Source organism: Megalobrama amblycephala, linkage group LG3 (assembly GCF_018812025.1).
Source record: "Megalobrama amblycephala isolate DHTTF-2021 linkage group LG3, ASM1881202v1, whole genome shotgun sequence".
Taxonomy (NCBI): Eukaryota; Metazoa; Chordata; class Actinopteri; order Cypriniformes; family Xenocyprididae; genus Megalobrama; species Megalobrama amblycephala.
Window position 1 is genome coordinate 853967 of NC_063046.1, and position 20889 is coordinate 874855.

General features: G+C 38.0%; 1 protein-coding gene and 1 long non-coding RNA gene across 4 annotated transcripts; one reads left to right on the forward strand and one right to left on the reverse strand.

Moving 5' to 3' along the window:
• Positions 1-269: 269 nt before the first annotated feature.
• Positions 270-8897, forward strand: LOC125264229. Of its 3 annotated transcripts, none has more exons than XR_007184037.1 (9): positions 270-331; positions 474-543; positions 654-892; positions 1363-1419; positions 1511-1615; positions 6280-6348; positions 6604-6679; positions 6876-8258; positions 8473-8897. It is a non-coding gene; the product is annotated as an uncharacterized LOC125264229 (long non-coding RNA). The 3 variants fall into 3 exon arrangements; XR_007184038.1 differs by having other exon boundaries at positions 6888-8258; XR_007184036.1 differs by having other exon boundaries at positions 6604-8258.
• Positions 8898-11083: 2186 nt separating this feature from the next.
• On the reverse strand, positions 11084-19654 carry LOC125264230 (mucin-5AC). The gene is made up of 10 exons (XM_048183440.1): positions 19092-19654; positions 17963-18027; positions 17685-17800; positions 16593-17491; positions 16282-16346; positions 15923-16104; positions 15708-15820; positions 15558-15622; positions 15283-15461; positions 11084-12403 (listed from the first exon to the last, which is right to left on the reverse strand). Exons 2-10 carry the CDS (start codon positions 17980-17982, stop codon positions 12312-12314), a joined length of 1731 nt encoding a protein of 576 aa, XP_048039397.1. The 5' UTR covers positions 17983-18027; positions 19092-19654; the 3' UTR covers positions 11084-12311.
• Between the last annotated feature and the right edge of the window lie 1235 nt (positions 19655-20889).

The window sequence follows — 20889 nt, forward strand, 5'->3', positions numbered from 1 at the left end:
TTAAAAATCGGTCATCACTATATAGACCCCTTAATCGGCAACGCCACTGTGACGTCACTGCTCTAGCTGGAGGCAAAACATAAATAAGAACTAATAGCGGGAGCGCTAAAAGTTTGAGGTTTTGACTTTAAAATGTCATCTTCTTGTGTTTTTGGCTGCCAGAATAGAAGGAACAAGACCTTTGGTTCAAAACTAAAGTTTTACCAGATCCCGGCAGACATTCCTTCACAGAAATCAAAAAGATAATTGTGGTTGAAAGCAATACGGCATACAGACTGGACGGAGACGATCATAAATAATGCTCGTGTTTGCAGTGCACACTTCATATCAGGTAAAATAATCAATGCATATGTAATGGTGTGTTGGTTTTATCTAGTACAAATTAGCAAGTTTCTGTTTTATAGGTGAAATGTCGCCAACTTTCAGCACACTAGCTAGCTTAAATGTTAAACAAATTCTGGTCTGTGTCACAGTGATGGATGATGATGAAGAGCTGGAGAGGGCGATGTTGAACATCACCCTCTAAGCTACAAGTGCAGAGCTGTAAGTACACTGTTATTACACTGTCCAAATGTAAGAATTGACAATGACCTATGGTCTATTTTGTATCTGCTGTCTCCCCATTTACATCTCTGTGTTTTGTGTGTAACCAGTTGCTGTGCCAGCAGCAGTAGCAGTTGCTGCCATACCCAGAGTGTCACCAGGTTTTTGAATAAGAGGTTTCAGGACTGGAGTATAATGACCTGGAAAACTGAACCTTGACTTAAACTGTTAAATTGTTTATGTTCCGGTCATGTTCCTCCAACAATATGGTTGTATTCTGGCATTATACTAACAGTCCTAAGGGACTATGAATTCCTGCCATGATGAACTGATTTCAACCACAATGAGGGTAAGAATGCATTTTTTTTCTCCATTAATGTTATTTAAACACAACTTTTAAGTAGCATTTAGTATTAAAACTTAAATGCATGCTTGTTCAAGTCATTTTTGCTCCTCCTGCTTAGACTAGTGAGTAGTGATTAGGATAGTATGCTTGTTCGGTGTGTCTGTTGGAATTAATTAAATTATATATATATAATTATATATTTATATAATTTCTATGTTTCCAAAGAATCAGTGCTTTCAGTGTGCTCATAAGGTTACTATTACAGGAATAGGTAGAGAAAAATAATACAGCAGTGTCAATAATGGCATACATTAATTTTACAGGTACATAGGTTGGCACACAGTATGTAAATGTAGCATAAGCGTTTCAAATATTATGATAAGCAGGAGAAGGAAACGTATGGCTGTTTGAGTTCCTACTAACACCAACACTTGCATATATTGTGAATTCTGAAATTATTTTGTCTGTTACAGTTCCATCTGCGGCACTATCCAAACCAACTGCTGAATTGCAGGCATCACCAGTTGACGGTAAAAACACTGTAATCAGGTTCATGTAATCAAATGTTGAGTTAATTTTGGTTATATAAAAATAGTAATTGGTCTATTTATGTTCATGTAGCTCCAGCCTCTCCAGGTCTGAAGAGGAAAACACCTGTGCCCCTTCCAGCAGAGCTAACATTATTAGTGAAGGAGACAACAGCAGAGAGGCCTGAGTCAACTCTAGGTATGTTGCCATTTTAGTGTTGGGCCGATGCTCAATGACATATCTGCTTAATGCATAGCATATTTAACTCGGTATCATTTTCACAAACACAACCAAAATGTATCATATCGTGATGCTAATAACCTGCGGCTCGTTTCAGAAAGGAGGTTAAGTGAAAACTCTGAGTATGTTAACCCTGAAATGAGGGAAACTCTAGGTTTTCCATTTCAGAAATGCAGGTATATCAAACCCAAGAAAGCAGGGTAAGTCAAGCTTGTTTCTGAAAGGGAATTAACTTATACTCAGTCAGTTACCTTTGTAACTTACTCTGTGAACCTAACTGGTAGGGAGCAGGTTTTCTTCAGGAAACCCAGAGTTTATTTCAGTTTATTTCAGTCTCCTCCCCCTTTTTAAACCGCAAGCAATGTTTAAATACTTCATTCACGCTGCAAAAATGCTTTTCTTACAAAGTATTTTTGTCTCGTTTAAAGTACAAATATTCAACAAATTCTTATATAATTATATATATATATATATATATATATATATATATATATATATATATATATATATAAATTAAGTGCATTTTACTTAAGTTTGCTTAAGAGCTTTTGCCAAGCTCGCTCTTCTCCCTTTTCCCATCACACATCACCAGTGTTGGGCATGTTAGTTAGAAGTTAGAATATTGTGAAAAGGTTCAATATTGAAGACACCTGGTGCCACACTCTAATCAGCTAATTAACTCAAAACACCTGCAAAGGCCTTTAAATGGTCTCTCAGTCTAGTTCTGTAGGCTACACAATCATGGGGAAGACTGCTGACTTGACAGTTGTCCAAAAGACGACTATTAATTTTAGTTTTAGTCTAGTCTTTGTGTCAAGCGGTAATTTTAGTTTTTATTAGTTTTAGTCACGTTCATACTCTTTTTAGTCTATTCAAGTTTCAGTCAACTAAAAGTCTGAGCATTTTAGTCTTATTTTAGTCAGAATTATCCATGACTATTTTCATCTAGTTTTAGTCGACGAAAACTGATGACATTTTAGTCTAGTTTTAGTCAATGAAAATTGTATTTTAGTCTTTTTTTAGTAATGTAATTCTATTTAACCCAGTCAATATAGTATAAGTACCTAGTAGTATAGACGAAACTAAAATTCTCTTTTAGCCAAACCCATTTTTAACAAGGTTATCTTATAATATTATTGTTACCTTATAGATAATACTTTATGATGCCTTGAGATGTCTCATAACTCCAAAACTGTAGCAAGGAGAGTCAAAAGGTAGGTATCATTTGATAGAACACCTTTTAATTTTTTAGAAAATATAAATTACATTTACATTCAGACATTTTCATGCTGAAAAAACGCTGATAAAAGACAAATATATATATATATATATATATATATATATATATATATATATATATATATATTTAATTCTTTTTTATTGACATTGAATAACTCAGGAAGACAATAAGATCAGAGAAAAAATATTTTTTGGTGATGCGTTCCTACATGTGAGCTGCATCTGGTTCAAATTTTGTGGAAATAGCATATAGAATATAGTTTAATAAAGTGTTATTAATTTTTTCGCAGCTAGACGGCGACCACGGGCGGTAAACTCTGGTTTAGAGGCGCTTCTCAGCACTCGTTAGGAGTTTTTCAAAATGGCTAGATGCATTAAAAAGCTGAGCTTCTAAGCTTTAAGATGATACCTATTTTGTGTTATTCCACATTGGAAAACGAACATGGATGGTTCCAGGAACATTGGAACACGCTGCATCCCGGAAAGATGAGAGACATGTTTTTAGCCAAGTATGTTAAATCATTCCCTGAGTAATATCTTGTGATGAACGCAATATATTATGTTGATTTTGGATTCATTTTAATCGTGAGAATCTGCTTTATGATGTGCATTTTCTATGATATGTACATTTTACGCGTACCCCAGTTTGGGAACCACTGTTCTAAATAATTTTTTTTTTTCTGCTGCCAGGTTTTTTTTTTTTTTTTATCATCATTATTATTACTGCGTCTGTGCAGTGCGACCTGATGCAGCCCCTGAAGTGAGAGACAGGAAACAGAAATACTGCAAAATAATAATAACGCGACTAAACGAGATGAAATAACGTTATAACATTTCGTTTCGTTTCGTCTCGTTTTGGTCAACGAAGAGACATTTTAGCATAGTTTTTATTTTGTAAACCAGATTTAGTCTCGTTTTTATTCGTCAACAGTATTGCATTATACATTTAAAGGTCCCGTTCTTCGTGATCCCATGTTTCAAACTTTAGTTAGTGTGTAATGTTGTTGTTAGAGTATAAATAAAATCTGTAAAATTTTAAAGGTCAAAGTTCAATGCCAAGCGAGATATTTTATTTAACAGAAGTCGCCTACATCGAACGGCCAGTTTGGACTACATCCCTCTACTTCCTTCTTTAATGACGTCACTAAAACAGTTTTTTGACTAACCTCCGCCCACAGGAATACACAAGAGTTGCGTTTGTAGAGTGTGTTTGTTGCCATGTCGTCGAAACGCTGTTATTTTCATCCCCCAGTCCAATCACCTTTGTTTGGCCTTCCCAGGGACGCTGTACTTAGAGATCAATGGTTACAATTTATGTTTAACTCGGTTCCCGAAAATTATAATCCACTGAGCGCATACATCTCCACGTTATGGTAAGAGGCGTGACCTTTCCAGGCAAGGTGCGCTGTTGAATCACAACACAGGAACCGCTGGCACAATCAGAACTCGTTACGTATTTCTGAAGGAGGGACTTCATAGAACAAGGAAGTCATCAGCCCGTTTTTATGACAGTGGAAACAGCGGTATACAGATAAGTAAATTATGTGAAAAATACTGTGTTTTTTTACACGCGAAACATGAACACATGTTATATTGCACACTATAAACACAATCAAAGCTTCAAAAAACCACGAAAAACGGGACCTTTAATTTTACTCATTGTCACTGTAGCAAAGTTCGTTGTGAGGAAGGAAGAGGACAGGGTCGGCTTGACTGCTGACTGCTTTATTGACTCCACAAATAAACAAAAGGTGTGCAGACAGGCACAAGATGGTCAAATATCATAACACAAAAATCACTCCAAGAGACGAAGTTTCAGGCATCCAGCAGGTCAGCAGTCAGCAGTCCTTCTCTCTCTCACGCACTCCTGTTTCTCCTGGGGTTATATACTCTCTCCACACCAATTACTGAAACAAGAGACAGGTGTTCGTCATTTGCGTTTAACCCACTCACTCACCGCTCGTCTCCCGACTCTTTCTCCCGCTGCAGACTTCGCTGAACCACGCCCCCCTCGCCATAGTCGCATGACCAGCATTTACGTTGCGTCTCGTCTCGTTTTTGTCACGTGATAAAGGTTCGTTGACGACGATATTTAGTCATAATTTTTGTTGACGAAAGCAACACTAGTTATAATCATCATCAACAAATTTCATCATCAAAATTAAAAGAAACATTTGAAATATATCAGTCTGTGTGTAATGAATGATTATAATATACAAGTTTCACTTTTTGAATGGAATTGGTGAAATAAATAAACTTTTTGATGATATTCTAATTGTGACCAGCACCTGTACATAGTAACTAGCTACTTGAGTAGTTTTTCATTGGATACTTTTTTACTCTTGCTCAAGTAACTATTAAGATTATTACTTTCACTTTGAGTAAATATTTCTATAAGTACTTGTACTTTTACTTGAGTACAGTTTTTGGATACTCTACCCACCTCTGGACATGGAGTGGGTCAGACATGATTTTGACCACTTCATTAAAGGGATAGTTCACCCAAAAATGAAAATTTGATGTTTATTTGCTTAACCCCAGAGCATCCAAGATGTAGGTGTCTTTGTTTCTTCAGTAGAACACAAATTATGATTTTTAACTGCAACCGCTGCCGTCTGTCAGTGGTATAATGCAAGTCAGCGGGAACTTGGACTATAAGAGTAAATAAAACACGACAGACCCATTCATCACTCGATTCTTGAGGTCTGATCGCGCTCTGACAGCGGCAGTGATGTCTCACGCATATACTTCTATGAGCGCGAGACATCACTGCCTCTGTCAGAGCGCGATCAGACCAAACGAATCGAGTGATGAATGCAGTTGGACATAGTGGTGTATTAGAGGTAAAAAATTATATAAATACTGTTCAGTTTCTCGCACAAACCTATCGTTTCGTGTCTTAAGACATCAATGTGTCATCACGAGCCGCAGGGTTTAATTTTGATTTGTCTGTCGTGTTTTATTTACTCTTATAGTCCAAGTTCCCGCTGACTTGCATTATACCACTGACAGATGGCAGCGGTTGCAGTTAAAAATCATAATTTGTGTTCTACTGAAGAAACAAAGTCACCTACATCTTGGATGCTCTGGGGGTAAGCAGATAAACATCAAATTTTCATTTTTGGGTGAACTATCCCTTTAAGTTTTGTTTTGTAGAAAGCCTTTCTTTAAAGTAAATTTCCATTTTGTGAAAATTGTATCTTAATGTTAATCAATGTTTCATCGACCAATTGCCTGGATTTAATAAATAACTAAATTCAGCTGTTCTGAAACAAAAAACTCAGAGTTTCCCATCTCAGAGTCAACTCAGAGTTCAAGCTTTAAACCTCATTGAAACAGGCCCCTGTACAAATGCAAAACATAAAGACTGCACTTTGTTTCAGAACTCCGCACAAGTGCTGCTGGCATCTCCGCACGCAAAGTGCATGCGTTTGAGGACAGTGGTGAAAAAGGTAAGAATGAACTGCATATAAACAAACCCTCCATTTTTGTGAACTCCTGACACTAAGATGTTGTCTTAATTCTGCTTTAAAAAATTTATTTATTTACATTATTTCCATATTAACTATGTTAAATTATGTTTCCATATTATGTTTCCATATTAAATGTTTCCATATTAAATATGTTAAATTACATTTTGATGTGACATGTTTTATTTATATTAATTATTTTAATTTCCTCTCTTGTGTTTGTTTTATATTATGTAGTCAGGTGGCTGTCATGTGACTAATTGATTGCTGGCAATATTTATTTTGTTCACACCCTGATGAATGCTCATTAGACGTAAGTTGTTGTGTGTGGTTATTTAAACCATGATTGAATAAAGGCTTTTTATATAATTTTCCTTAAATTTTCAATTGCCCAAAGAGCACCAAGATATGGATTTTACAGCCCTCACAGCACTTTTTGCATTATTTGTTTTATAAAAAAAATTCTGTTTCTTTCTAAATCTAAATCTACATTGTTCTACATCTTTGAGTCTTGCATTTAGGGATTGCTATGCTCCATTTAAGATCCCAGACTGCATCCCTGGTGAACATCTAAACTGGGAAGACTACCCCTTCCATTGTTGCTGGGGCCATCTCTGGACCGCTGGAGAACACCTGTGCCTCTCAGTTACATTTCAACAACAACATTGTGGTGAAGCTCGACTTGTTCCATTGCCTGAGCCGTTTTTAACGGGCGTGCACCTCTAAGCATCACCCTCTGTTCAGCACTTTCTGCCAGCTCCTCTCCGCAGCCTTCTTCTTGGTGGATCAGGAGGACCTAAGTAGGCTCCATGAAGCCTATCGGTTCTGTGGTATCAATTAATCCAGCCAATCCCACCAAACAGCACATACGAGAGCACTGCAGGACCAAAATACCACAACCCACAGAGCTGCTGGACAGAGTGGAGAAAGTCCTGAAGCATTTTCACCTGTCCATGGACCCCAACAATGTCCCACTCTTCAAGCCATCTATGCTGAAGACGTGGCGCATACAGAGAGTGCACATTCTCCGCGGTTGCCTCAGTGACCCTGAACTCTGAGAGGGCATAAGGTACCGGTATGGTGGAACTCTTCATCTAAATCACGTACCTGGTGAAGGCGCCAAAGTCCCCATTTGGATCCCTGTCAGAGGTACATCACAGCAGGAAGGGTACCACTTCCACCAGGCCCAGTAGATCACAAGGACTCATGTCTCCACTGAATTGTTCCAGGCCCAAGGCATGACAGGGGTGGCACGATGGAACCACCAACGGCTGCTGGACCTTAAGCAGCCAGGTGTCATCCTCCATACTGTGTTTGATCCAGTTCTAATGGTTGAGTTAAATTCTGCCTCCAAGAGAGTGACTGAGCAGGAGAAGTACCCTATGCTTCATCTCCCTGATAGAGACACCGGAGAGAGGTTTGGCCTAGAGTATGCAGAGCCAGGCTGCCATCCAGTCCCTCTGGATTGGGACAAACATCGAACCCAAAAGAGAGATGAAGCAGCTGCTGTTGTGCCTCTACCTCCTGTGCAGACACCCGCTACTGCCCAAGCTCAACCTCCAGGCGCAGCACCCTCCTTCAGTCAGACACCACTCTCTAGCACAGCATTTGCAAAGACAGAATTCTTCCAGAGAGAGCTGGAGGCCACCAAGAAAGGAGAAGATGCAGAAAACACACATCCATACACACATCCACATCCATCCGGGCTTCCCTGGAGTGGCAGGGAAATACATTTACTGCCCATCTAAAGTGTACTCTCTATACCGAGATAAGGGCATGGCCAAGGAGATGAACTGGAATGAGTTTCAGAAGTCTCCTTACTATGAGGCAGAGAGGCAGAGATGGGTGGAAGAAAGGAAGAAATGATTAACATGTGTATATACTTCAAAAGGGTAAATTGTTTTATTGTTCTGCATGTTTATACATAATGCTCTCTTGTTTACAGTCATGCTTGTTATTTCTACATGTGTATTTGAAGACTGACCTTAAATGTTCCATTTTATTTCTAAAAAAACATTTTATGATCACATTTCCCACATTTACATTTGTGTAAAATAATTATAATAATAATAATAATAATAATGCTATATATTTGTCTCCTTATAGATCTGCTCCTCGCTCAGCATTCCTGCTGTCACCCAGGCCAGCATCAGGCAGATGCCCCCTTTTGGGTCAAGTTTATTTAGGCTTTTTTTAAAGTATAATCGGTCCTTCTTGATAGGTGTTTACTTATCGTTTTTTTTTTTTATTTAGGCATTGTATTTAGGCTTTGAATGTTGGCCTTAAATGTTCCATATTAATTAACACTCTTTAATTATAGTTCTCACATTTGTGTAAATCCTGAGACATGTAAAAACATCTAAATATTTGTATAGAGGGGCCAGGTTTTAATTTTATTATTCAGTGTGAGATTGCTAAAGGTATATATTGTCAGAGTTGTCTATATCTTCCTCTCTATATTGTTATTTTGTATTGATATTTACTATTCTTAAAAAGTGATAAAAGCATTTAATAAAAACAATTAAAAATCACTATCATGAGTGCTGTGTGTTCCTATTTGTAGAACTCAATTTATAGTTCTTATGGTTTTTGAAACCTTTAATTGAGCATTTAACTTAAGCGTGACAAACTATTCATTCACTCAAAGAATTTGCATTCAATATTTGAATATTACTGAGTTAAGTTTAAATGTTGCCTATTTATATAGCAAAAACAATTTGATATTTAATAACAATTCATGTTTTTAATACTTATCACTCCCCCCCTTTTACGCATTTCAATTAATAGTAAAATTCCATCACTTTGAATTGAATAATCCTTAAGGATTATTCAAATTCATTTTTATTTTACTATTAATTAAAATGAGTAAATCTTAAAGGTGTGTATAAGCATTTACTGCTAGTATTTCAATGTATTTTAATATTAATAATTTATTCACCACATTGCCTTGTAATCCAAAAGAAAAAAAGCATTAAAAATACATTGCAGCTGTACTGCATTGTTAAAGCAGAACTAAGTAACTTTTTTACCTTCATAAAAAGTTTTCTAAGTCCTTACTATGGTTAATTGACTTGTAGCATTTATGACAGTGTGATTCACTGAAGGAAGCTGTAGGGGGAGCTTCGCAAATCTTGCTGAGTTCCGCTTTAAATGTTATAATTTTGTTATAATTTAATCTTGCAGGAGTGGGAATCGAACCCAGGTCGAAGTAAAAAGCAAAAAAATGCGTGATAAAACCTGATTGGCTGTAACGACAGATGAAATGCTTCAATTTGATTGGCTGGCACTCCACTACAGCTATTCGCGACTGGCCCCCACGGGACAAACTAGGATAGTTTTTCTAAACAACTATTAAACTAGAACTAATCATATATGTAATTAATTATAATCTGTTGTAATTAATTCAAAATATATGTGCATAATTCCCTCTTTGGTCGATCTATATAATAATTAATCATAACGCGTCATGATTTATATATATATATATATATATATATATATATTTTACCCATGATTTAAGCTAATTGATTACCTGTAATTCACTACAATGAGTTGAAGGGATGGTTTGCCCATGGATGGTCGTTCGCTTGCCCTGGGGTGGTTCCAGACTTGTATGGTCTTGCCCTCCCATTTGCTACCACAGTAGGAAAAATAAATGCTGGTTGGTGGGGGGCGGGGCCTGTTTGGTTCCGGGCATTCTTCCGGGTGTCTTTCTTTGTGTTTGGCGGAGCAGAGGGGTTTGTGCAGGTTTGGGGCTACTTGGGGTGGGTGGATGATGGCAGGGTTTTCATTTTTGGCTTTTCATTGCGTGGATAAATTCATAAAATATATGTTTTGTGACCAGCGTTTTTTTTTTTTCTTTATCTTTCTCTCTTTTTTCTCGTTTTAATCTGTTTGTTTGTCCTGTCGTTGTATTCTGCAGTGTATATGTATCTTATGGTTGTATATGTATGTTTCCTTATGTGCATGGTTTGACTTGTATTGTATGTACCCCTAATGCATTATAGTCCTTCACGTCTATTGCGATCTCATAATTCAGGCCAGCTGATAATACCTAGAATATCAAAATCAACCGCAGGCGGTAGATCACAGTCTGACTTATGACCTTTAATGCTGCCTGAATCATAATCGCTGTTCGTTGTTGGCCAGAGGAGAACTGGCCCCTAGACTGAGCCTGGTTTCTCCCACAACTATGCTCACAAGATCTTTTTTTTTAAATAATATTGGAATAAAAGGGTGAGGATGTAAATTTTCTTTGGCCAGACATCACTCGTGGCCAATTATGTATATTGGAGGCTGCAGTCTTGTCTCCAAAGTGATCGTTCAGCCAAAAATTGTACATCTTTTTCTTTCTTTCTTTCTTTCTTTCTTTCTTTCTTTCTTTCTTTCTTTCTTTCTTTCTCTTTTGTTTGTGGAACAATAAATGGGTTGTTTGGACGCTGATCCCCATAACTTTCATTGTATGGAATGGATGTTGAGTAAATGATGACATTACTGGGTGATCTATCAATGATTAATGTTTTGTAATCATTTACATATCTCATGCTTTATGAAAAGCCTGAAACTGTTGAAAATGGACAGACGGCTGTAGGAGGACAGATTAAATCTGATATGAAAATTTGGTTGCTGAGAGAAAGGAAGAGAGAAAAATAAATGACTAAAAATGAGAATAATCTTTTTTATTATTATTATTTCATCATAATCATCATAATCATAGTTGTGTCACCACAGTTTATTTAGCATGTCCTAAGAAAAGTGATAAATATTACTACATACATAACTTATAGAAAAATAATTACCACATCCAGCGTGAACAATATAACAATCAATACATTTCTCATGAATTCACAGAAAAGACCTTTAGGTTTGCATTAAATTAACATCAGAAATACTGGATATTTTTTTCTAGAATAAATAATTTAGAAAATACTGGTATGATACACATAATTTTGCATGAAACATGCCTGTTAAATATTATGCTGCTAACGAACTAAGAAGGGTGCATAGAAGATGGGGAATAACAACTGCTGCAAAATATTGTTTTGTACAGGTTTTCGTGTTATGTGTAATGTAATATTATCAGACCATCGTATCTGCTCATTTTTCCACCAGACGTTTCTGATGTCACATCCTGTAAATATTTATCATTCTTCCGAGCTGTTTTACAGGTTTCATAATCATTGAAATACTTCATCCTTTTGCTCATCAATACCCGTTTCAGACTCAGTCAGCCAACATAAAAGAGACCCAGATTTTCCATTGCATGGCTTATGTTCGCTTTCAAAAGAGTGGTTATGTTGCATTTTTTAGGAGAGCTGCAAGTATGTGTACATGAGATAAATGTCTGCGTGTGATTATAAAGAGATATATAATTTTCTGGCAGTGCATAGTAATGTTTATTTTAAAAATGCATAGTAGTTATGTTTCTGTAGTTAGTTTTGATCTGAGGATGGCTGATTTTATGGTCAATTAATTTGATTAAACCGAGAATCAAATGAAATTGTCCATTAAACATTTGGCTGATCACATCAAAAAAATAAAATAAAATAAAAATAAAAATTGTGAAAAGTGTTGCTTAAAAACTAACAGCAGGTAATTGTGGAACTTGTGTTATCCCATTTATGATCCCAGAGATAATGTGCATTTCAGCAAACTTTAGAGTTTACAAACCAATGTAGTGAATTTACATGTTTATAAAAGTGCACAATGCTGGGTTCTGATCTAAATCTATAAAAACATGTAGGAACATACAGATCCATAACTGACATGGAATAAATTATAGCTCAAGTTTGAAATTTACAGAATAGGGTTATGTAAAATAGTACGTTCATTACTACTCATTAAGTAGCATCGGTAGCTTTATGTACGAGTCCTTCACTTGAGCAGAAGTGCATGGAGACATTCAGACCTGTCTGAATCAGTAATGTTGGGATGTGTAGTTATGGTCAATCAAACCCCGGGACCAGAAGTGACACAGTAACCAGGACTAAAGCGGTCAACACACTGATCTTGCTGCTGACTTCTGCTGATGAAACTGCTGCGTTACAAAGAAAACAGAACAGACAGAATTTATCATTCAGTTACCCTTCAGAATTGTGCCTAAAGCTCATCTAGTAGACAGAGTAGGGTTGTAACAGGGCAAGTTTGAACTGTTTTGAATGTTAACACATTAGCATTCTCTCTCGGTGTCTGCATTCCTTCAAAGATTTAAAGTCCTTTTTATTGGGAATACAGTAGTGGCCAAAAGTGTTGACCGGATAGGATATTTGTTTTTAATGAACCTTACAAGTTGGATTAAGCCATCAAAATAAGAGGAAAATATACATATAGTTAAGGTATTTATCTGACAAAAAGAAGGCAAACTACAGCTACAGGTTTTATTTTACTATGCTAAAAATGCATATATAAAACCAAAAATCTCACAGGTAAAAGCATACATTGACCACAATAAAATCAGTTATTAATATTTTGTTATATTTTGTTTTTGCATGTGTTCATAATTTCTTTGTATGACAGCCTGGCCAAAAATTACATCCACACAATTTGGCATATTTCATTGCATTATCACAAATTTAAAAAAAACTGACTCCAACCACAAGTATGAAATATACTTTCAAAATGAATTTTTAATAATATTTGAATAAAGGGTGAAGATGTCAATTCTCCTAGACCGGACATCACTTGTGGCCACTGTAGATTTTTATTCTTGTCTGATAACCAAACTGTGCCTCTTATTGGAGATTATTGAATTATTAAATAATATTTAAAAAAATGGGGAATTTGCTATTAATGAACACCTTAAAGTTACTTAAATTTGGACAGTAAATTGCGTGTAATAGCGGCAGGCAGTTTGAGTTCAAATTTTGAACTTAATTTATGAGTTTAAACAAAAAAAAAAGTGCCATTTTGATTTAAAATTTAGTTCCCCGAGGCCCGGGGAATGGAGACTTCATCCGGATGTGGTGAAGCTCTTTTGGGAGAACTACGGCGAAGCCCAAGTGGATCTGTTTGCGTCTCGAGAGATGACTCACTGTCCACTGTGGTTCTCAATGACAAACCCAGCACCTCTTGTGCTGGATGCTATGGTACAGCCGTGGCTGAGGCTACCGCTGTACGCGTTTCCCCCGATTGCTCTGCTCCCAGGAGTTCTGGAGAGAGTTCGTCGGGACGGGGCCCGTCTCTTACTAGTAGCCCCGTACTGGCCGGCCCGAGTATGGTTCTCGGACCTGGTCTCTCTCCTCGACGGGTCTCCGATGGAGATTCCGATCAGGGAGGACCTTCTCTCTCAGGCGGGCGGTCTAATACTGCACCCCCGCCCGGAGTTATGGAAGCTGTGGGTGTGGCCTCTGAGGGGGCATGTCTCATAGATTCCGGTCTCTCAACTGAGGTTGTTGAGACCATACTCCAGTCAAGAGCTCCGTCCACAAGGAAACTAGACGCCTTGAAGTGGAGATTATTCACTTCTTGGTGTGAAAATCATCAGTGGGATCCAGTTAACTGCCCGGTTAGCGCGGTGCTGGAGTTCCTACAGGAACTCCATTACACGCTCATTACACGTTTCCTTCGTGGCACCTTGAGGCTTAGACCTGCAGTACGCACGAGAGTTCCGACATGGGATTTGGCCATTGTTTTACAGGGCCTATCTATGGCCCCCTTCGAGCCCATCAAAGAGGTGGCAGAGAAATTTCTAACACTAAAGACAATGTTGTTTCTTATCATCTCGTCTCTCAAGAGAATTGGGGACATTCAAGCCCTGTCGGTTGCTCCATCGTGCTTGGAATTTGCGCCTGGCAATGTGAAGGCATTTCTACATCCTAGACCTGGATATGTTCCTAAGGTTCTCACTAATACTGCGAGGCCTATAGTACTGCAGGCCTTCTGTCCTCCTCCATTTACGTCATCGGACCAGGAAAAGCTTAATCTGCTATGTCCAGTACGGGCATTAGATACGTATGTCCACAGAGCTGCCATGTGGAGAAAAGCTGAACAGCTATTTGTGTGTTTTGGTGCACCTAGGGAGGGTCTACCAGCATCTAAGCAGAGAATGAGCAAGTGGGTGGTTGAGGCTATCTCACTTGCTTATGAGTCGGTTGGACAGCCTTCACCATTGGCTGTCCGGGCTCACTCAACCAGAGTATGGCTGCCTCTAAGGCTTTTATTTCAGGGGTTTCCCTTAATGACATTTGTGATGCGGCAGGCTGGTCCTCACCACACACTTTTGTTAAGTTCTATGAACTAGACCTCGGCACCACTCCAGGGGCTCAAGTGAACTGTGCGCCTCGGCCTCACACGATCGGTCACTTGTTCCTATGGCGACGTTGGTATGGCGTTCCCATAGCGATTTACACAGCGTGAGTTCCCTTGAAAGGGAACGTCTCGGTTATGTATATAACCTTAGTTCCCTGAATAGGGAACGAGATGCTGCGTATCCTTGCCATACTCCCTGCATGCCCGAGAGCGACTTGCTTCAGACTTTGAGAAGCTGAATGACAGTGTTTTCGGACTGGCTTTATGGTTCCTGGTCAGTGACGTCACCCGCCTATGACGTTCCGTCTCCTGATTGGACTGATTGCATACGTGCTTCATGACGACATCACGCAGAGGCGTTCCCATAGCGATTTACACAGCGTCTCGTTCCCTATTCAGGGAACTAAGGTTATATACATAACCGAGATGATTTCAAGTGATTTGTTTTGATCTATTCATCTGTAGATAATTTACTCATTCAACCTACACTGTAGTGAATACATTTCCTGCATTGATAGCGCGAAACTTGCAGGAGTGAACACTATAATGCGCAATATCACGTAAAAAACACAACTGTACTCTATCCTACAGAATTAAAAATAAATACTACAGTGCAGAAATTAAAGTAAAAATACTCGTCTGAGTAAAAGATTAAATTGCATCACATACCTGTTCCATTTATCACAATTTCAGACGTGAAGATCTGGAAAGTTAACGAGTTGTTTTTGGCTGCTCGAACTATAGTGTTCACTATCTGGGTGCTATTGGGTAGAATGGCCTCCGCTGTAAACGTAAGATCCATGGAGTTCCGGATCGTGGGCACACTCTTTGTTCTTACACCTGCATCACTGGAGAGAGGGAATGCGAATCAAAATTCATTCATTAAAACTGAGAATAATGATAAATTATAAGCTATATTCAAGAACACGCCAGCATATACATACCTGAAGCTTGTTATGGTTAAGGTACTGAATAATCCAAGGTAATCAGCAAAGAAAAAGGGTTCAAGCTGTAAAAAAGAGAGAGCTGTTTAGACTTAATTGGCAAAAGCATGTTTCCTGAAATAACTAAAAAAGAAGACACATTACACCTACCCCTGTTTTTATCATTGTTGCCCTGTTCTGAAATTCAGGTGAACTTTTATTTGAAAGAGCAGTCACAAAGGTTCCATCAGTCAGGATTGTCACTGGAATTGTCTGTGGTGATTCTACAAAAATGATTAAAAAAATTATCACAAACTGCTGTTTTGTGGGCAAGCTAACATCGTAAATTTACAGACAACTGTAAATCATCTGTGATTTGAACTTACTAAGGACAGTAATAGCGTTGGTATCGACAGAAACGTTGAAGCCCGAGCTTGGATTTGCCACTGCTTCTTTCAAAGTCTCTACAATGGCAGTGCTGCTGGGGATGGGTTCAGTTGACTTTTCATTAAACACTAACTTAACATCTGCCTGTACATTCTGTTCTGCCCGGGTTTTGGAAACAGCTCTAAAACAAAACAAAAACAGCACGGTTTATAACTGCTTCCAGATATATGAGAATATGTCTGTCAAATGCATAAATGTAAGTTTATATGACGTTCTTTAATATGTTAAGAATGTCACACAATCATTGAAAGCAAGATAAAGAGTGTAAATTAAGTACTGAAGCAAACTATTAACTTACATGAAAGCAAGCACGATGGTCTTGATGAAAAGATCCCCATACTTTGTTTTGTAGACTACATCAAACTGTGAAAACAGTGAGTCAGTTTTAGGAATGTTTCTAAATATTCTATGAAACTATTACATTTCATGGATGTAGATCAGTTTAGATTTTTGCTTTAGAATTTTACTAAAACATTTAAGCATTTAAAGTCAAAACAAAAAACATTTTAAAATCCATTTTATCCTACAATAAGTATGTATTATTCTTCAGTTCTCTTGACCATAAAGAAGATTTTGAACAATGTGGATGTTCTGCAGTTTAAAACTTACCTCAGCCTCTACCTTTGTGGCTAGGTTCTTAAATTCTGGACTTTGTTGGTTTTGAAGCGCTGGAACAAATACCTCTATAATGACAATCTGTAAGGCTACTGTTGGCTGAGGACGTGCTTGTAGTGTGGTTGTGGTTGTGGTTGTTGTTGTTGTTGTTGTTGTTGTTGTTTGTGTGGTGGTTGGTTTGGTTGTAGTTGTGGTTGGTTTGGCTGTAGTTGTAGTAGGACTGGTTGTGGTTGTTGTAGTAGGACTGGTTGTGGTTGTTGTAGTAGGACTGGTTGTGGTTGTTGTAGTTGGACTGGTTGTGGATGTTGTAGTAGGACTGGTTGTGGTTGGTGTAGTAGGACTGATTGTGGTTGTTGTATTAGGACTGGTTGAGGTTGGTGTAGTAGGACCGGTTGTAGTTGTAGTAGGACTGGTTGTGGTTGGTGTAGTAGGACTGATTGTGGTTGTTGTATTAGGACTGGTTGTGGTTGGTGTAGTAGGACTGATTGTGGTTGTTGTATTAGGACTGGTTGTGGTTGGTGTAGTAGGACTGATTGTGGTTGTTGTATTAGGACTGGTTGTGGTTGGTGTAGTAGGACCGGTTGTAGTTGTAGTAGGACTGGTTGTGGTTGGTGTAGTAGGACTGATTGTGGTTGTTGTATTAGGACTGGTTGTGGTTGGTGTAGTAGGAGCGGTTGTAGTTGTAGTAGGACTGGTTGTGGTTGGTGTAGTAGGACTGATTGTGGTTGTTGTATTAGGACTGGTTGTGGTTGGTGTAGTAGGACCGGTTGTAGTTGTAGTAGGACTGGTTGTAGTTGTAGGACTGGTTGTGGTTGTAGTAGTAGGACTGGTTGTTGTTGTTGTTGTAGGACTGGGTGTGGTTGTAGTTGTAGTAGGACTGATTCTGGCTGTTACTGTTTGGACAATTTGCAGAAAAAAGTTAAATAAAGATAATAGTTGAGACAACTATTAATCTCCAATGAGATAAAAAAAAACTTGTAAACAACACCTATAAACAACTATAGTTTAATAACAAAGAGTAATAAAGAAAGCATTGTTAATTGTTTGGAATGACATTGAATTGAAGATATTGCTTGTTTGACTTACTGTTTACACTGGTGATGTTAAGAGTGGTGCCTGCATTTAAGATACTTTCAGATATTAGATTAAATTCGGGTACAGTTGTAAATGTTACATCCATATCAGTGATGATTGATCCACGACTACAGAAAGGACGGGGAAAAGAAAAGGAGTCATTGTCGTTTTTTTTAAAGTAAAAGTACAGAAACTCTCATAACTCATTATATATATGGTCTAGAACTGTCTAGAATTTTTCTTTAAAAAAAAAAAATGTTTTCCAAAAAATTAAGGAAAGAAATACCCACCGGAAAGCAATAACTGTCATGTTAATGAAGGAGCCATTGAATTTCTTTTCAAAGATTGGCTTAATCTGTGGAAAACAATTTCACAATGTCAGGTTCAACACAAATTTGAACCACAGTCAAAAGCCTACAACATGAAGGACATTTGGTGGTCATTCATTTGTTTTTACATGATATGCAGTTACTGTTTCAAAATTTCAGTACTGTAACAGTCTTATCTTGAGTTCTTGCTCAATATTTAGGTTCCTAAATATGCATTCAAGGTCAACACTTGAACGCACTTAAATAGGGGTGCAATGGATCATTGTTTTTCTATGATCTGTATGCAAAGATTAACTATCATAGAGCGAAAGTTTATAATTTTTATAACTAAATATGTTTGTTAGACCTTAATTTATTTGTAGCTTTGTTCTAAGTGACATATAAAGTGACATGTAAAGCCAAAGTATTTGAACCCATACTTAGAATTTGTCTGCATTTAACCCATCCAGTTTGTACACAGTAAGAGTAATGAGTAATGAACAGACAAACACTGCAAACTGTGGACACACACTTGGAGTAGTGGGCAGCCACTCTATTGTATTTATCTATGCTTGTAATTAGAGTATTTGTTCTTATTTTATTACTGACTATTCACTTGTTGTTAATAATGTTTGAACTTTATTACTTAAGCTAGTAGTTTTTGCTCTGATATCAAACTACTTAAAGTGTGCATTAATAATAAATGGAAAGCAAAGTTACATTTGCCGCCCAACCCTACTTTTTATTTTTATTTTCATTTTATATTTATTCATTTATTTATTTTGCTGATCTGAAAAATGGTTCGATCCGTGACTCAAAAACCACAATCTGATCCAAACCGTGAATTTTGTGGTTCGTTGCACCACTATTAAGTAGTGAAAGTAAAATCTGGACTAGCAATTATTAAAATAACAGCTCATAGGACGCAAATATAATAGAACACTATTTGCTCTTAAATCACATGCATTACTGTATATGTGGGGTGCAAATAGTTTACTCTAATATTTACATTAGGGTGCAAAATAAAATACTTCATGCATTAAAGTGCAAAGAATTAATTGCTATTTAGTTTGCAGTGCAAATTGCCTTAGACATTTATCATGCAACATACCTCCTTTATGACATTGTTTGTTCTGTTTTTAAATGCTTCTGAGGATGAATTTGACAGTTCAGATATAAATTCTTCATTGCTGGAAAAGCTAACAAGAACTGTAGAGTTTATAGGAGTTGTGGTCGTTGGTTCAGTTGTAGATGTAAGTTGTGCTGTTGTTGTTGTTGTAGTAAGAGGGGACAAAGTTGTCGCTGTATGTTCTGTTGTAGATGTTAATGGAGTTGTGGTTGTTGTTTCAGTTGTAGATGTAAGCTGTGTTGTTGTTGCCGTAAGAGGGGAAGAAGTAATAAATATATTTTGTGTTGTAGATGTTAATGGAATTGTGGTTGTTGGTTCAGTTGTAGATGTAAGTTGTGTTGTTGTTGCTGTAAGACGGGTAGTCGTAGCTGTAGTGTCTGTAGTTGTAGTGTCTGCTGATGTTTGAGTTTTTGGACTTTCAGTTGTTGTACTGTCTGCTGATGTTTGAGTTGTTGCAGTTGCAGTGATTGTTGTGTCTGCTGATGTTTGAGTTGTTGCAGGTTCAGTGGTTGTAGTGTCTGCTGATGTTTGAGTTGCTGCAGTTTCAGTGGTTGTAGTGTCTGCTGATGTTTGAGTTGCTGCAGATTCAGTGGTTGTAGTGCCTGCTGATGTTTGAGTTGTTGCACTTTCTGTGGTTGTAGTGTCTGCTGATGTTTGAGTTGTTGCACTTTCAGTGGTTGTAGTGTCTGCTGATGTTTGAGTTGTTGCAGGTTCTGTGGTTGTAGTGTCCGCTGATGTTTGAGTTGTTGCAGGTTCTGTGGTTGTAGTGTCCGCTGACGTTTGAGTTGTTGCAGGTTCAGTGGTTGTAGTGTCCGCTGACGTTTGAGTTGTTGCAGGTTCTGTGGTTGTAGTGTCCGCTGACGTTTGAGTTGTTGCAGGTTCTGTGGTTGTAGGATCTGCTGATGTTTGAGTTGTTGCAGATTCTGTGGTTGTAATGTCTGCTGACGTTTGAGTTGTTGCAGGTTCAGTGGTTGTAGTGTCCGCCGATGTTTGAGTTGTTGCAGGTTCTGTGGTTGTAGTGTCTGCTGATGTTTGAGTTGTTGCAGGTTCTGTGGTTGTAGTGTCTGCTGATGTTTGAGTTGTTGCAGGTTCTGTGGTTGTAGTGTCTGCTGATGTTTGAGTTGTTGCACTTTCAGTGGTTGTAGTGTCCATTGATGTTTGAGTTGTTGCAGATTCTGTGGTTGTAGTGTCTGGTGATGTTTGAGTTGTTGCAAATTCTGTAGTTGTAGTGTCTACTGATGTTTGAGTTGTTGCACTTTCAGTGGTTGTAGTGTCCGCTGATGTTTGAGTTGTTGCACTTTCAGTGGTTGTAGTGTCTGCTGATGTTTGAGTTGTTTTGATTTCAGTGGTTGTAATGTCCGCTGATGTTTGAGTTGTTGCGCTTTCAGTGGTTGTAGTGTCCACTGATGTTTGAGTTGTTGCAGATTCTGTGGTTGTAGTGTCCGCTGATGTTTGAGTTGTTGCAGGTTCAGTGGTTGTAGTGTCCGCTGATGTTTGAGTTGTTGCAGGTTCAGTGGTTGTAGTGTCTGCTGATGTTTGAGTTGTTGTGGTTTCAGTGGTTGTAGTGTCTGCTGATGTTTGAGTTGTTGCAGGTTCAGTGGTTGTAGTGTCTGCTGATGTTTGAGTTGCTGCAGTTGCTGTGATTGTAGTGTCTGCTGATGTTTGAGTTGTTGCACTTTCTGTGGTTGTAGTGTCTGCTGATGTTTGAGATGTTGCACTTTCTGTGGTTGTAGTGTCTGCTGATGTTTGAGTTGTTGCAGGTTCAGTGGTTGTAGTGTCT

What these genes read in the sequence shown, in the direction of transcription:
- LOC125264230 (XM_048183440.1), bottom strand. Translation starts at nt 17,982, where the DNA reads ATGACAGTTATTGCTTTCCG. An exon ending in ATGACAGTTATTGCTTTCCG is followed by an intron (nt 17,801 to 17,962) that starts GTGGGTATTTCT and finishes TCCTTTCTGTAG; the next exon opens with TCGTGGATCAATCATCACTG. An exon ending in TAACATCACCAGTGTAAACA is followed by an intron (nt 17,492 to 17,684) that starts GTAAGTCAAACA and finishes TTGTCCAAACAG; the next exon opens with TAACAGCCAGAATCAGTCCT.